Source organism: Mobula hypostoma, chromosome 9 (assembly GCF_963921235.1).
Source record: "Mobula hypostoma chromosome 9, sMobHyp1.1, whole genome shotgun sequence".
Classification (NCBI taxonomy): Eukaryota; Metazoa; Chordata; class Chondrichthyes; order Myliobatiformes; family Myliobatidae; genus Mobula; species Mobula hypostoma.
In genome coordinates this window covers 13,902,046-13,918,924 of record NC_086105.1, presented here as the reverse complement: position 1 = coordinate 13,918,924, position 16,879 = coordinate 13,902,046, and the positions used below count along the sequence as shown (strand labels likewise).

At 37.0% G+C, this 16,879-nt stretch overlaps 1 protein-coding gene across 8 annotated transcripts in view; it reads right to left on the bottom strand.

Annotated features, from left to right (window-relative positions):
• ppfia2 (PTPRF interacting protein alpha 2) overlaps positions 1-16,879 on the bottom strand; it is a 352,206-nt gene that overhangs the window by 76,137 nt on the left and 259,190 nt on the right. For all 8 annotated transcript variants that reach the window (XM_063057742.1, XM_063057744.1, XM_063057746.1 and 5 more), the window contains 8 exons: positions 12,928-13,059; positions 10,853-10,915; positions 10,133-10,224; positions 6,829-6,967; positions 4,218-4,438; positions 1,857-2,097; positions 1,450-1,479; positions 1,064-1,191 (listed from right to left, as the gene is read on the bottom strand). In XM_063057742.1, the coding sequence (XP_062913812.1) occupies positions 1,064-1,191; positions 1,450-1,479; positions 1,857-2,097; positions 4,218-4,438; positions 6,829-6,967; positions 10,133-10,224; positions 10,853-10,915; positions 12,928-13,059 (1,046 nt within the window). The remainder of the gene's footprint in view (positions 1-1,063; positions 1,192-1,449; positions 1,480-1,856; positions 2,098-4,217; positions 4,439-6,828; positions 6,968-10,132; positions 10,225-10,852; positions 10,916-12,927; positions 13,060-16,879) is intronic.

The window sequence follows — 16,879 nt, the reverse complement described above, 5'->3', positions numbered from 1 at the left end:
TGCAGGCATACACAGTAAGTCTAAGAAACACAATAGAATCAATCAAAGACCACACCAAAACAGGATGGACAAACAATCAATGTATGAAAGACAACAAATTCTGCAAATAGAAAAGAAAAAAAAATGATAATAATAATAAATAAGGAAGCAATAAATATCAACGAAAATGAGATGAAGAGACCTTGAAAGTGAGCCCTATAAGTTATGGGAATAGTTCAGTGATGTGGTGATTGAAGTTATCCCCTCTGGTTAAACAGCATGATGGTTGAGGGGTAATAACTGTTCCTGAACCTGGTCACGTGGGACCTGAAACTCCTGTCCATTTTTCCTGATGGCAGCAGCGAGAAGGGAGCATATTTTGGGTGGTGGGGTCCTTGATTATGGTTGCTGCTTTCCTGCAATATTGCTCCATGTAGATGTGCTCAATGGTGGAGAGGGCTTTACCCATTATGGTCTGGGCCACATCCACTATTTTTTGGAATATTCTCTGTACAAGAGCATTGATGTTTCCATACCAGCCCAGAGTGCAACTAGACAACATACTCAGGATACAAGTTGGCATTTTACAAACTTTTTTTCTTCATTTAACATCTAAGAAATAAACCTTTACTACTGCCACTATTTCAACACTTCAATTATTGGGTACCAAATGAAACTGCTAATAAATGAAAGTGATGATGCCATTAAAATTTCATTTCATAAATTTCCACTACCTAAAGAAATTAAAACATTTGTGAAGTGAAATAATTTTCAAAGATTAGCTAATTTTCTAAATCTATCTTATGGGCGCAAGTACAGCAGAAGATGAAAAAATGAGTCACAGAATGGTCTCAAATAACTTCATTCTCAGAATAAATTTCTCTTTAAGTATTATCCTCTGAAACTTTTCTCTCACAGGAACGACAGCACTTTAAAATAATATTAATTTGTAATACATCTATCCTTATGTGAAATTTATTGATAAACTGATAGATTTTGGAAGTACAATATGTATATACAGTATATTGAATAATGTATCTCTGAAGGAACTACTAGGAATCGATCCCTACAGTGGCATACTCACCTTCGCACATCATCATGGTAGGATGGGAGGGTGTGTGTCATTCTGAGTGGCCTTGGTGATGATGGAGGTGATGTTTCACATTTTATTGTGGCTTTGTCTTCGCGACTATCTTCCTGCACGGCGGCAATCTAAAGAGCAAAAAGAAGAGTGTTGATTTTTCTATGTCTGAAAACATTGCAGCCCTAATATTACTTGGTAAATATATATTGCCACATAATATAAAATGCAATAACTAGTATTTGCTTACTTTCTGAATAACGACAGAAGATTACAATAGATTTCAAATTGAAAAAATGATTTTATATAAATTTACACACTGAAGTTTTTTTTGAAATATATTTATCTTAATATATAGTACTTCCATGGAGTGCAATTAATACAATTACCTTTCTCCGATGTTTCCTTAGATCACTAGGCTGATTTTGCAAAAGAATAAAGGGACAAAATTAAGCAGGATCTGCAGATTTTCATTGTAAGCATTTACAATTTGACTCTGAATATAAGTTTACTATGTGTCGTACATCACAAACCAAACAGATGTTTACACCTAATGCTTTGAACATGCTTTCAAACCTAGACTCTCAAACTTCCCATTCAAAAATATCATGCAAGTTTTTATGTTAGTCTTGAACTATGATGATCATCCTATGCTATGATCCAATTATTTGAAATTCAAAAGATTTAACTTTTGTTTGCTCTGTACCCATATCAATAATTCATTTTTAAAAATTTCACAGTATGCAACCTCAAGAAAATTCACAAATAAACCATTGCAGTTCACTCATAAACTTACCAGAGTCATGATGCCCATGCGATCCATGTCCCGGGCAGGGCTACGTGCTCTGAATTTGGGTGTTGAATGTCCACTAATAGGAGGAGAGGAACTAGCTAGTGACGAAGCAGTAACAGAGCCCGTAATAGATCTCCCTGGATGCATTCTAGCCAAATTTAGACCTTCAAGGCTAACACTACCCACTCGATTTTCTATTTCCTCAGCACGAAGTTCAGTTGATTCTTTCTCTTCCTGGATCAACCTGAAAAATGCAAAGTAGTTTTAAGATAGTCATGCATTTCAGTTCTATCACACTACAGGATATTTTTAATTCATTCAGAGGCAGCAAACCATTATTCAAGTAAATGTGTAAAATCTTGAATCATGATATAGAAAGAAAGAACAATCTTGAATGTATTGATCTAATAACTATAGGGAAGAAAATCTGTTGTTCTTATGCAATTTTTACTCAAGGTAACTGCATTAGTGAAAAATATGCTTGACTCATAAACAATCTCTGAAATGGTCTAGAGATGTACGTAACTGCTTATCACATAAACAGCACCAGTGCCTCTACATTACTCAAGTACAGATGAGATGAACAATAAATGCTTAGCTTTACGGCCATCCCACACCTCTTGAAAAACTGGTTTGGGTGATGCTCATGAATCTTTACCCAAAGAGATTTCTACACACTGATGGAGGAAACTATGAAACAAATATACCCAAACAATGTATGATATTGGAAATCATTGTAGTTGGCAAAATCTCAGATGGTGACGAGGATGCATATGGGAGTGCAAAGGGAATGGCTGGTCTAGAGGTGTTGCAATAATAACATTGCAATCAGTGACAGCAAGAGCAAGAAATTAGACTATCAAATTTCTACAGATGTACCTTGAAGAGCATTCTGACTGGTTGCATCACTTTTTGGTATGGAGGCGGCAATGCACAGAATTACAAGAGGCTTCAGAAGATTGTAGGCTGAGCCAGCACAACCCTCTACACCATCAAGGACATCTTCCAAAGGCAGTGCCTCAAGAAGGTAGCTTCCATCAATAAGAACCCTCATTATCCATGACATGAGGAGGTAGGAACAGCGTCTTCCCTTTTGCCATCACATTTCTGAATGGTCCATGAGCACTATCAAGTGATTCCTCTTTTGTACTATTCATTTATTTTTATCGTAATTTATGCTAATCCATTATTCCTGCACTGTATGCTGCCACAAAACAACAAATTTAGCAGCTTATGTCAATAACAATAAACCCTATTCTGATTTTGAATACTCAATAGTCAGGCAACGCTCTTCGATATTCTTTTCAATGCATCTTTAACATTATTGAACTATATAATAATCTAACTGAGTACCATGTACCAGAACACATCAAAAGTTCAAAGTTAAACCAATCTTTTGATTTCTAATTTTGTAAATGCATTCCACCACTCAAATCCCCTTATTAAAGATTGTGAGGTCAATTGCTGGCAAGGATTTAGTTGAGAATAGGCTGCTTTCACATCATACAAATTTGTGCAGTTGCCTGTTTCCCCATACACTAAACAATAGACAATAGGTGCAGGAGTAGGCCATTCAGCCCTTCCAGCCAGCACCACCATTCACTATGATCATGGCTGATCATCCACAATCAGTACCCTTTTCCTGCCTTCTCCCCATATCCCTTCACTCCGCTATCTTTAAGAGCTCTATCTAACTCTTTTTTGAAAGAATCTAGAGAATTGGCCTCCACTGCCTTCTGAGGCAGAGCATTCCACAGAACCACAACCCCCTGTGTGAAGAAGTTTCTCCTCAACTCCGTTCTAAATTGTCTACCCCTTATTCTTAAACTGTGGCCTCTGGTTCTGGACTCCCCCAACATCGGGAACATGTTTCCTGCCTCTAGCGTGTCCAATCCCTTAATAATCTTGTATGTTTCAATCAGATCCCCTCTCATCCTTCTAAATTCCAGTGTACACAACCCCAGTCGCTCCAATCTTTCGACATATAACAGTCTCTCCATCCCAGGAATTAACCTCGTGAACCTATGCTGCACTCCCTCAATAGCTAGAATGTCCTTCCTCAAATTTGGAGACCAAAACTGCACACAGTACTCCAGGTGTGGTCTCACCAGGGCCCTGTACAACTGCTGAAGGACCTCTTTGCTCCTATACTCAATTCCCCTTGTTATGAAGGCCAGCATGCCATTAGCTTTCTTCACTGCCTGCTGTACCTGCATGCTTACTGTCAGTGACTTTCACCATCCTATATTTATCTAAATTACAACATACTTACTATCTCTTAACTCATCTGCTAAATATATTTTAAATCCCTTACATAAGTCATTTTGAAACACAATATGACAAAGACAAAAGAACAGAATCCACCTTATTTCATTGTTAATAGCATCAAGCTGCTCCTGTAACATCATGGCAAGTGTCTGAGCATCAGAGTGCCCACTTGGTGAAAGAAGATCCATGGAACTAAATATTGTTTCTCTGTCATCATCATCAATATCAGACATTTCAGTGTCACTTTCAAACTGGTGGCTGCTCAGCATACCAATCTGCTGAGTTCTGCTCCATTCTTTGTCACTGGCTGCCTGCATCTGAAATGCAAAGGAAAGGTTAACTTTTTTAGGCTGATTGCTTTAATCATTTATTATGATTTCAATGAAAGGTCTACAAGAATCTTGGAGGAATGCAGATCTTCTGCTTAAGTTATGAGAGATGAACCTCATATTTCATAACTTCCCATGTCATCGTTTTAATTTCTCTGGTGGTTTGAAACCAAATGGGAAGCGATAAAATGTTATTTCTTTTTGTTTGATTTTAATTTCTCTATATTATCATTTGTATCTTTCTAAAGTCACAAACTTAGATCCATTAAAATCTGAATTTTCAAATATGTACATTCTTGATACATTTAAAATCCACTGAGTTCAGAACTGCTATTTTTCATATACTGAAGTCAAATATTACTTACACAGATTTTCATTTTCAGTGCAAAAATTGAAAGGAATTTTCCCTCCAGATCAGTGGGATTAGGTGTTAGGAATGTATGTAAATAGACTCAAATCCAGACTCAACTCACTTCTAAACAGTCACTTGCAGTTATAATAGAGATAGGGCAAAGCTTGGAGGGACCTACTTTCAGAAACTGGATCCTTTATTTAAGTAGCTTAACAATTATTCATGTCTTAAATACTTAAACTTTAAAGCTGAACTTATGTTTTCTTGGAATAGAGAAGAGCAATATGGATTAGGTAAATACTGTTGCAGCACTGCTTCTTGGTAGTGAATATGACTGGGTTTCCGTGCAAGTTCGAAGAGAACTTGTTTGAAATTTGGAATACTCCAAATGTTCCCAAACATGCCTGCTGAAGGCTCTAGTCAGCCCCCTCCCTCCATCCATCCATGTCCCTGCCTCATTAATCATGGGGCACCAAAGATTTTCTCCATGTTCCCCAAATCCCCATGACCACCTCACTGTTCTTCTTCAACCTTGAGCTCCCATATGATTTCTTGCCCTCCTCCTACAACATTAGTCTACATTAATGTTGTTAATTTTCTCTGCTCCTTGATCTCTTTAAACTGCATATTAGTCTTCCAATTCAAACCCAACATTTCCATCAAATATTGATAACTCTACCTCAACCCACTCTCTCAGGCCTCACCATCAATATCTCCCCTAAACCTAAGCGTTCCTGTACCCTCATCCATTTTCAATCAAATCCTCTGGTCTTAGTATATATTGGTTCTTGCTATCCCTGATCTCTCTCAATACTCCAACTATGTGTTACAGCTTTCTAAGTATTGAGGCTCTTAGCCCAAACTTTAGTCCCCAATCTCCCTATTTCTTCTAAAACTCAGAAAGTGATGGAAACATTCAGCACTCTTAAATCCTAAATGTTAACTTTGTTTCTCCTTCTCTAGATGCTGTCTAACTTGCTGAATTATATGAGAATTTTATGTATTTATTTCAGATTTTCAGCAGCTGCAACTTTTTCATTTCCTCTTCCTACTCATTGGTTCCAGCTGCTGTCAGGTCAATTAAGCTTTCAATCTGGTTGGCTGAAAGTAAATTTAAAAATTGGTAATCAGCAATTGTTTTTAATTTATTTAAAATAACTAGTCTTCTTGGTTTTCCAAGCAAAAGTATGTACATATCTAACCTCTATTAATATCAGGGCATTTATTGTTATTGAAAAGAATTGCAGTGCCAACTTTTGCATATTTAATCCTCTTGGTTTAAAATTAAAGATAATTTCTGAAAGAAATATCTGACATTTATTTTCTTTTAAGGTTTTATTAAGATCTTAGAGTAAAAATGGATTTGTATGTCATTCTTATTTTCCCAAGCAGAAGATTAAAAAGCTTGAGAACACATACAACCAGTTTCAAAGACAGTTTCTGTCCTGCCTGTTATATCTCTTGAATGAACCTCTTATTCAATAAAAGTGTACACTTGATCCTTCAAACTATTTTGTTATGGACTTTGCACCTTATTAGAGTCTACCTGCATTGCACCTTCTTTGTAATAACACAATATTCTGCATTCTGAATTACTTTTCTTTCGTACTATCTCCATGTGCATATGCAGGGTATGATCTGTCTGTATGGTGCGCTAACGAAAACTTTTCACTGTGTTGGTGCATCAGACAATTATAAATAAATTACCAATTAAGCTTTCAGCAAAATAAATTTTAAAAACTCCACTAATTTTCTATGCAACAGTTTTGTATTTTTGAGTTATTGATGAGATGTCACCTCAGTAACAATCTGATCTGACCAGAGATTATGTTTATTATTTTTTAAAGTATGATATTGATTGAAGAAAAATTATTGACACATGCACCATAAATAAACTTGTTACATCATGTCAAATATATATATATATTTAATTGTATTTAATCCTATTAATCCTACAAATTTAAGATTTAAACAAAAGAGTTAATGATAACATAAATATACATTTATTCAAATATTAAATACAAACCTTTGGTTCTTCTCTGCGGCCAATTGCATGCCCCTTCTGTGATCGCCTTAGTATTTTGGATGACCTAAAATGCTCAGATTGGCTATCTATCAATGAGCCCATGGAATACCGCTTATCAGGTGAAGGATCCAAAAGAGGCCTGCAGATAATAATAGTATGGACTGGAGGTCACTCCCTTCCAAACATTATTTTTACTGTAATTAAAGCTGAAAGGTTAGTATCAATTACAACAGCTATATTAATAATATTTAATATGTTATAAATGAAATATGTAAGTGAAAATTATACAAATACTTGAAATCTCAACTATATTCTACTTTTGTCTTGATAAGTTCTTCCACAAGTTTCTTAAGTTTTTTTTAAGTGTGATGCATTAAACAAATACTTCCATAACAATTAACTGAGAATTGAAACAAGCTAAATTTGGTGGCTCTATAAATGAGCACAAGTATCATGATACAAAATTAATTGTATTGTTGATTGGAATACAGATAGCATAAGGATTTTGTAAATGACACTGAAAAGCAGAAAGTGCTGGAAATAAGCAGTCTTTCAGGCAACAGCGTTGGAGAAATAAACAGCATTAACTTTTCAGACCGATTAATCTCTAAAGAATAAGTATGTAATGTTTGCTCATTTCACAGATTTCAGTATCAAACAAGCAGTAAATCAATGTTAATTAGATAGGCACTTCATCACAAAGTCAAGTAGCCTGAGTGGCCAGCTACACTAATCAATCTGCAAGCTTCACAAGCATATCTAATTGCTCACACATAGATCGATCTATACATTCCTAATAGCCACATCAGTTGAACAGATTCAATGACACTCAGTGAAACAGATCCCTTTGTCTTGCAGAACTTGCTGATACACAAATAAAGACTGTAGGAATAAACTTTCATGGAAGTGATACTGCTGCTTGTTATTGGGATGATTCTTACCAAGGATTTGACCAGGAAGGATTCTCAATATTATTACACATTTTTAAATTCTACCTTTCCTCAACCTACACTTTCTTCTGATTTGACCAATAGAAATGGTATAAGCATACGGCTGTACTTTTCATAGCCTCACTGCTCCACACCCATTCTCCTTTACACATACTGTATATTGGTACTGATGCATGCCACTTACCAATTTTCCCACAAGTCTCTTTTCAGCCCAGGGCTCGATTCCATAGTTCTCCATCCTCAATTGACTCAATCAGCTCAGGCTCTAAGACTGTACATTCAAGAATCTACCCCCAAAACTTGGTAAGCCAAGATCAGTGCCCAAAAATTATCAAACCTTCCACTGACCATTTGATTTCCTAAACCACCAAGATCTAATGTCCCAATTTCAAGGTCCCTTATTTTCTGCTGCCACTCCACTGTTGCTGCTTATCTGATGGTCAATACAACCTCAGGACCACCACCACCAATCATCTCACCCCATGCTAACCATCCCAGGGTGGGGAGACAGCAACAGCTATTATGAAGGCAACTCAGTTCTCTGCTCAGCATGACGTTTAAGTTGCTGAATGACTATAACAATTAACTAAATTGTTTCTTACAAACAGTACTTAGTGATAGGAACCAGTTAGTTAAAAACCAAAATGAGCAAATATAATTGATAGTTCTATAATTTAAGGATTCTATGTTATAAATCAGTATGCTATATATTACAAATAGGCAGTGAATTGTGTTTTCATTTTATTAACCTGTTATGATTTCTGTTTACAGGGTCCATGAAATTGATGCTACTTTGCCTTACTTCTATAGACTCTGTATCTGTCTCCTGAGTAACCACAGATACAAAGATTGCACTTAAAATCTCTTCCATCTCTTTTTGGCACCATACATGGATTACTATTCTGGTCTTCCAGAGATCCAATTTTGTTCCTTGCAATCCTTTTGCTCTTAACACCTGTAGAATCCTTTAGGATTCTCCTTCACCTTGTCTGCTAGAGTAACTTCATGCCTTCGTTTAGCCTTCCTGATTTCTTTCTTAAGTGTTCTCCTGCATATCTTGTGTTCCATAAGCACCTCATTTGTTTGTATTTGCCAAAACTTGCTATGCACCTCCTTTTTTCTCTTAATTAGAACCTCAATACCTCTTGAAAACCAAGGTTCCCTATACTTGTTATCTTTACTTTTTATTCTCACAGCCACATACAAACTTGGTACTCTCAAAATTTTGTTTTTGACAGCCTCCTACTTTCCAATTACACCTTTGCCAGAAAACAGCCTGTCCCAATCCACACTTGGCCAGATTATTTCTGATACCATCAAAATTTGCCTTACACCAATTTAGAGTCTCAACCTGTAGCCCAGACCTATTTCTTTGTGCGTATACTTTGAAACTAATGGGATTGTGGTCACTGGATGTAAAGTGTTCTCCCACACAAGCTTCTGTCAGCTGCCCTGTCTCATTCCCTAATAGCAGATCCAGTATCACATGCTCTCTCGTTAGGACTTCTACGTACTGATGAAGGAAACTTTCCTGTACACATTTGACAAACTCTATCCCATCTATTCCTTTTACAGTATGGGATCCCCAGTCAGTACGTGGAAAGTTGAAATCACCTACTTTAAAAACCTTATGTATCTTGCAACAGCCTGTGATCTCTTTATAAATTTTATCCTTTAAATCCCTGGGACTGCTGGGTGATCTAATGTGGTCATAGCTTTCTTATTTCACAGTTCCACCCATAACTCCAGTCTGTCAGGGCAGAGCACTTCTGTGACATTTTCCCTGAGTAATAACACCACCCCTCTTCCTTCCCTCCCACTCTGTCACATCTGAAACAAACTCCGGAATATTGAGCTGCCAGTCCTGCCCCTCCTGCAACCAAATCTCTCTAATGACTACAACATCATAATTCCAGGTGTTGATCCATGCGCTTGGCTCATCAGCCTTTCCTACAATATTTCTTACATTGAAATATATACAGCTTAGGACACTAGTCGCACCATGCTCAAACTTTTGGTTCCTGATTTTGTCTGTGGTCTTACCAACATCTGCTTCCACAACCTCTCCACTAACTGTTTAGGCACTCTCGTTCCCATACTCTTACAACTCTAGTTTAAACCGCACCGTGCAACATAAACAAATCTTCCTGCTAGAATACTAGTCCCCTACCAGTTCAGGTGCAAATGAAAGAAAATTTAGAGAGCAGCCACATGAAATGATAGATATGCACATTATAATTTTATTTTCTTCTGTTAGTATTGCAAAGAGAGTTGAGTCGATTTATATCAAAAGTACTGTTCAGTTTCAAAGTAACATTCACATACGTTTAACTGACATTTCTCTTTTGGGTTACCTGGACATGGTTGGGTCCAGTAAGGTAACAGACTGCATTTTCATTTGTTGGACCTCCGAATGAAATTTTTCTACTTCTTCTGCTAATCGTTCCTAGGAAGAAAAGTAATTACATGTTTTACTAATGAGACAAAATTTTTATAACATAGCGTGAAGTGCAAATTGCAACAAGAAAATAACAAAGAATTGGTTTTAGAACCATCATTGCTATACCAGTGCATTAAACCACACCATCATTTATTGAGACACTAGTATCACATTTGCTGAAACTTGGAAAGGGTCATAATGTATTCCTATTGATGGCTTCTATGCTGCTCTCATAAAAAAATGTTTTTGCTACCAGCCGGAATGCCACTTTGAAAAAAAAATTCTTGCAATTTCAATTAAACTATCACTGGGATGATTATGAGATAGAAAATTGAGGAACTTAATCAATAGGTTACAAAAAGAGCCATAATAATACTATGATGTCTTTCAAAGGTAAACTGGTGCATGCACATGTCATTTTAAATGCAATAAATTAATTCACACAGTGCTAATTTTAAACTGTTGACATGTAATTGTAAATTAATGGTCATCTTAAGTTAATCAAATGCATAATGACATCATGGATTATCAACTTCAGTTTGCTACCAAAGACCTAACCTTTAGCATATGAACTGTATGTAACCTAAAATATCACCATATTGGGTCTTCTCCTGAACTAAGTTAAGAATGTTACCTTATCATGAAGAGACTCTTCAAGTTGTTTTCTTAAAAGTTCAGATTCTTGTATTAGTATGTTCTAAAATAATAAAATAAATTTTTATTAAAATATGACAAGTTTGACCAAATAGGCATGTTGAGTTCATTAACAGGGTTTGCACATAAATACCTCAGTAATTATAATACACTAATTTTTTTGCAACGACTTATGATGTATTGTCAGAAGACATTGCTGGTACATTTAGAAAATGAGGAGACCAATAATCCATCTTATTGTTTAACAAGTAAAATCTAACAAGTGATAAAACAGGTCCCTGTTAAGTTCACACAGTGAATTTGGAGGTGCACTTTGTGCTGTTTTATTTTGCATTGTTAAACATTAATAGGGAGTAACTTCAGAAGTCCCAATTTGAAAGTAACTTACATTAATTGAAAACCCAGCTGCATTTGAAAAGCACAAGGTCTACAATTAATGTGGGCAATTGGATTGAAAAACTATTGGCAGCCTGAAACATGAGCAGGCACTCTGACTTTCAAGCACTGCTCTTAGAAAACTTGAATTTAGGAACATGGTCCCATACTTTTGAGATGCCCATGAAACCTTCACAAGGTCTGAGATACAGTAATGAGAATATGCTGCAAGGGGCTGTGGAGGAGGAAATGCACGATTTCAAAGGTTTTACCCACAGCATCATATATCAATAGCCTCAAGACTTAGTCAAGGTCATCAATAAATATCATCTTAAAGCAATTATACTGTTACACTCGCACAACTTCATACAGGTACACCGAACACTCATCAAACAGGCTCTATCAATAATCTTTTCCAATTAGCTTTCTGATGCCTCAATATTCACATACATATACCACTACTTGAACAAACTAATATCTCGTAAATGCTTCTAGATATTCAACAGTGGGTGGCATGTAATGGAGGTATATTTCAAAGTTCTCACCTTCTCTTGGAAGGAAAATCATTTGTGAAACACCTTCAAATACACAAATGAGGAAACAAGAGGAAATCTGCAGACGCGGGAAATCTGAGCAACACACACAAAATTCTGGAAATCCGAGTCTGCAGAAGGGTCTTGACCCAAAACGTTGACCGTACTCTTTTCCTAGATGCTGCCTGAGCTGCTAAGTTCCTTCCTCCAGCATTTTGTGTGTGTTACACAAATGGAGATATTTGTCTTGAGAAACACTTTCAGTTATGTTCTGGAGTTGAGGTGATTGTTCTACAATCACAACCATCTTCCTTGCGTATGGAATGACTTTAACCATTTAGCCTCCCAATAGCCACCGAGAGGTAGAGGAACAAATATATAGACAGATTATTGAAAGGTGCAGAAACAATAGGATTATTATAATTGGGGATTTCCTCAGTACTGATTGGAACTTCCTTAATACAAGAAGTTTAGATGGGGCAGGATTTCTTCAGTGCATCTGAGTGTATGTGCAGAGTCCAACCAGAAGAAACAAAATATTAGATCAAATTTTGAGAAATGAGCCAGGCCAGGTTACAGACCTGAGAGTGAGTGAACATTCTGGAAAGATGTGGTTGCACTAGAAAGAGTGCAGAGGTAGTTCATAAAATGTTGACTACATTGGAGGACTTCAGATATGGGGAGAAATTGGAAAGGATGTGTCTGTTTTCCAGGGCAGAATGGAGGCTGAGGTATGACTCATAGAGGTATTTAAAAATTTTAAGAAAGAGAGATCGTGTGGACAATTAGAATCTTTTTTTCATGGTAGGGATATCAAAAACACAGAAGTTTAGGTTTAAGGTGAGATGAAGGAGTTTTAAATAGGATTTGTGGTGTACTTTGCTTTTTGTACAGTGAATGATTGACGCCCAGAACTTACTGCCTGAGATGGTGATGGAGTCAGATATAATCACTATGTTTAAGAGACATTTAGACAGGTACTTCAATAAGCACAAAAGGATAAGGAGCTGATATAGGCTAATGGCATTAATGTAAATGGGAAAGAGATAGGCATGGAAGTTGCAGACCGATGGGACCGTGTCCGTGCTGTACAACTCCATGAGCACGATAAACTGAAAGATACTGGGAAAAATATTTGAAAATTTACCTTATCTTCTAATGCGGCCATTCGTTCTTTTAAATGCAGCTGCAGTCGCTCATTAGACTCTGTCAACAATCTGTCCACCGTGTCTGACAATCGCTTATTGTGCTCTTCATTCATTTTCTCCCTCTGGTGGGCCTAAGACATTTAAAATAAAACAACAACTGTCATTCACTTCCCAAAGCTAAGTTTCTGTTGTTTTACTTTTTTAAAAGTTCAAACACACTCTGAATTGTGAGCTATGAACAGATCTAGCATTCTATATTTTGATAGAAGTGAAAGAACTAATTTTATTCATTATTCATTTTCATTTGTCCCTCACTTTTTGCTCATTTAGTTTGTTTCCCTTTTATATCACATACATCTATGTCTTTTGGCTTTACATATTAGAAGATTCACTAAGCAAAAACAATACATTTGGCTTAACCTCACTGAGAGTGAAGCAAATAGAAATAATAATGAGAAAAGTGAAGTTAATAAGTACTTGGAGAAGTTCACATTATAATGTAGAGCAAGGATAATTTTGCTTGAGGAAACTCGTTGTGACCAACTGGACTGAATTTTTTTGATGAAGTGATAGTTTGATGAAGGATTATGGTAGTGTTATAGCTTCAGAAGGAATTGAACAGAAATGCATGCTAGTGGATGGCCAACTAAAGTGAAGAAGGAAATAGCCAATTAGTGGCAGCATTGACACCAAGTTGGCTTAAAAAAAAGGAAAATCAACATAATCAGTTTTCCATGTTGGTGTGTGATAAATATTAATGTTCCTCGGGGACAGTACAAGGACAGTGTTTTGTTGGTTCATCAAATTGGGAGAAACGTGGAAGGTATATTATCAATATTTGCTGATGACAAAATAAAACTGTAGTATACTGCAGTTTGGAAAAGCCTTAGGTACAAAAATAGAGCTAGAGTGGCTAAGACTTTTGAACAGTACAGTATTTGTCAGTGTAGTGCGGAGAGAGAGTTTGTAAATCTGACAGGAGCAAAGGATGATGGGAATGATGAGGGTGGAGCACTGCAAGGATGGATGTGGGACAGGTGGCAGTGAAGGAGAGCCAGGCCAAGGGGTGGTGCAGCAGCAGACACACCCATCCTTTACTTACTTGATTCCAAACAATTGGTTTATTGATCATTATAGAATGTCTCTGTGGTGCTTCCCCCACCCCCCTACTCCCTTCCCCTCTCTTGCCCCCTTCCCACTCTCAGTCCCAATAGAGAGCCATATCAGAATCAGGCTCATCATCACTAACATATGTCAGGAAATCTGTTTTTTTTTGCAGCAGCAGCAGTGCAGAGCAATACAGAAAATTACTACAGTACAGTTAACAAAATGAACAGCTGAACTGAAATTTAGCATTGAGAAAGTCATAAAGTGATATATTTTGTCAATATAGGTTAAGTGACACTGTTATAAAGAAAGGGCAGATACAGAGAAAGGGGGACTTCTAATGAGGCTGGAGCTATTGAGAGAGTGGCAAAGCGTGTGGGATTTTGCATGTAAATAGTGGAATACAAAAGTATTGAGCTTATGTAGAACCTTTAGAAAGCACTGATCCCACATCAACTGGAGCATCGCATCCAATAATGGTGACCAAACTTAAGGAAAGGTGCAAAGATCCTAGTGAGGATGCAGAAAAGATTTGTTAATATGCTTAGAATGAGGAATTTCAGCTACAAAATTCAATTGGGGAAGTCAGGATTGTCCTCAGAGTATGAGAGTTGGAGATGTATCGATGAAGGCATACAAAATCATGACAGGTTTAGGAAACGTAAAGAGAGAAGAGGAATTCCTTAGGCCCTGAGTGAAAATACTTTCCAGGGCAAGAGAAAAAGATAAGAATGCAGCTGACTGGATTGATCAACAAAATGTGAATGTAAATATGATAAGCCAAATGGCATCCTTCTGTGCATTAATGACCTTATTATACAATAGTTCCAAATTGAATATCAGACATTTAACTGGGGAATGACAGTACATGCAGGATTTACTGAATAACAGATGCACTGCATCCATTAACATGCTCTGCTACTGGATGGAGTTCCACCTTGCCTAAAATTCCAAGTGTTTATGATAGTGATTCACCTCTAATCTTAAAAAAGTTAGTTCTACTGTAGAAGTCAAGATGGCATTAATTTCTGTCCACTTTCACTATTCCATTTTCTCCATTTCTCATTCTCTTCTGCATCTGTTGTTCAGATGAGGCTTTCTGTTCTAGGACTTCTGAAATGTCTTCCCTTTTTCAGGAAACCGAACTAAAAGATACTGTTAATTTCAATGGGGATTTTAGAGCTATAATTATGACAGAAAGGGGAAATTAGGAACTATCTTTCTTTTTGGTTCAGTTTATTATCTTAAATTATTTATGTCTTTTGAGATTCATGTCCTTCCTAAAAAGACTATGAATGTCAAAGACTTTTAAGAATAATTATACACCCTCAGAGGGTTGACAGCAAACCACGTTAGGCCTTTCATAATGTAATGCTAAATGCTCTATCACCACTCAGACTATGAAGCTGAAATCAAGGATGTTTCACATCTAAAATTGTTAAGTGTGAGAATGGTGAGACAGCAGGAGATGATATTTCTTAAGAGAATTTGGCATGAGATTCTATTATTATTGTTATTCTAAATCATGAACTGAATCTTAATTCTCAATGCATTTGAAGTACTGAACCAGCTGGCAAGTCACAAACCTAAAGTTTCAACAATGTATTTGTAGGATATAATTTATGCAATTCACAACCAAGTAAATTGAGTTGACAAGAAACAACAATTCAATTTCTTATCCACAATTTAAGTATATGTAGCAAGGTGAGATGGCTGCAAAGCAGTGGAGAAGAAATGGACGGAGTCCATTTAAGACAGAAATCAGGAAGGCTAAAAGAGGATATTAGGAGGGCTTCTATAGATGACTCAGGAGACAGATACAGGATCTATAGAGCTGAGGCAAAAATGTAGTGAGGCCATGAACCATATCCGAATTACAGAAAAGGAGGTGCTTGCTGCCTTGAGGCAAATTAGGGTAGATAAATCCTCAGAGCCTGACAGGAAACTCACAGAAGGTTAGTGTAGAAATTGCAGGGGCACTGGAAGAAATATTTATAAAGTTCTTGCCATGGGTAAGGTGCCAAAGGATTGGCGGATTACTTTGTTGTTAGGTCATGTCTAACCAATCTCAGAGATTTTCAAGAAGATTACCAAGAAGGTTTATGAAAGGAAGGCCATGGATGTTGTCTCCATGGACCTTCTCCATGGACTTTAGCAAGGCCCAAGAGGCTGGTCCAGAATGTTAAGTCCCTTAACATTTAGGATGACGTAGCACGTTGGATACAGCATTGGCTTAGTGAGAGATGACAGAGGGTGGTAGTAGATGGTTGTCTCTCTGACTGGTGGCCTACGACTAATAGTGTGCCACAGAGATTTGTGCCGGGCTCGTTGTTGTTTGTCCTCTATATTAATTATTTAGATGATAACTTGGTAAAATTGATCAGCAAATTTCTGAATGGCACCGAGATTAATGGTGTAGTAGACAGAAGAAGTCAATCAGGGCTTGCAGTGTGACCTGGACTAGCTAAGAAAATGGGCTGAAAGAAGGCAGGTGGAACTTAATGCAGATAAATGTGAGGTGCTGCACTTTGGCAGGACAAAACCAGGGTAGGATTTACACAGTAAATGATAGAACACTGAGGAGTGCAGTAGAATAAGGAGATCTGGGAATAAAAATCCACAACTCCTCAAAAACGACATCACAGGTTGATAGGATTATAAATAGAGCTTTTGGCATATTGGCCTTCATAAATCAGAGCACTGAGTACATGAGACTGGGATGTTATGTTGAAGTTGTATGATACTTTGGTGAGGCTGAATTTGGAGTATTTTATGCACTTCTGGTCATTTACCTACAGGAAATATATCAATGCATCCACCGAGATGCAGCACAGAGCGTCATAG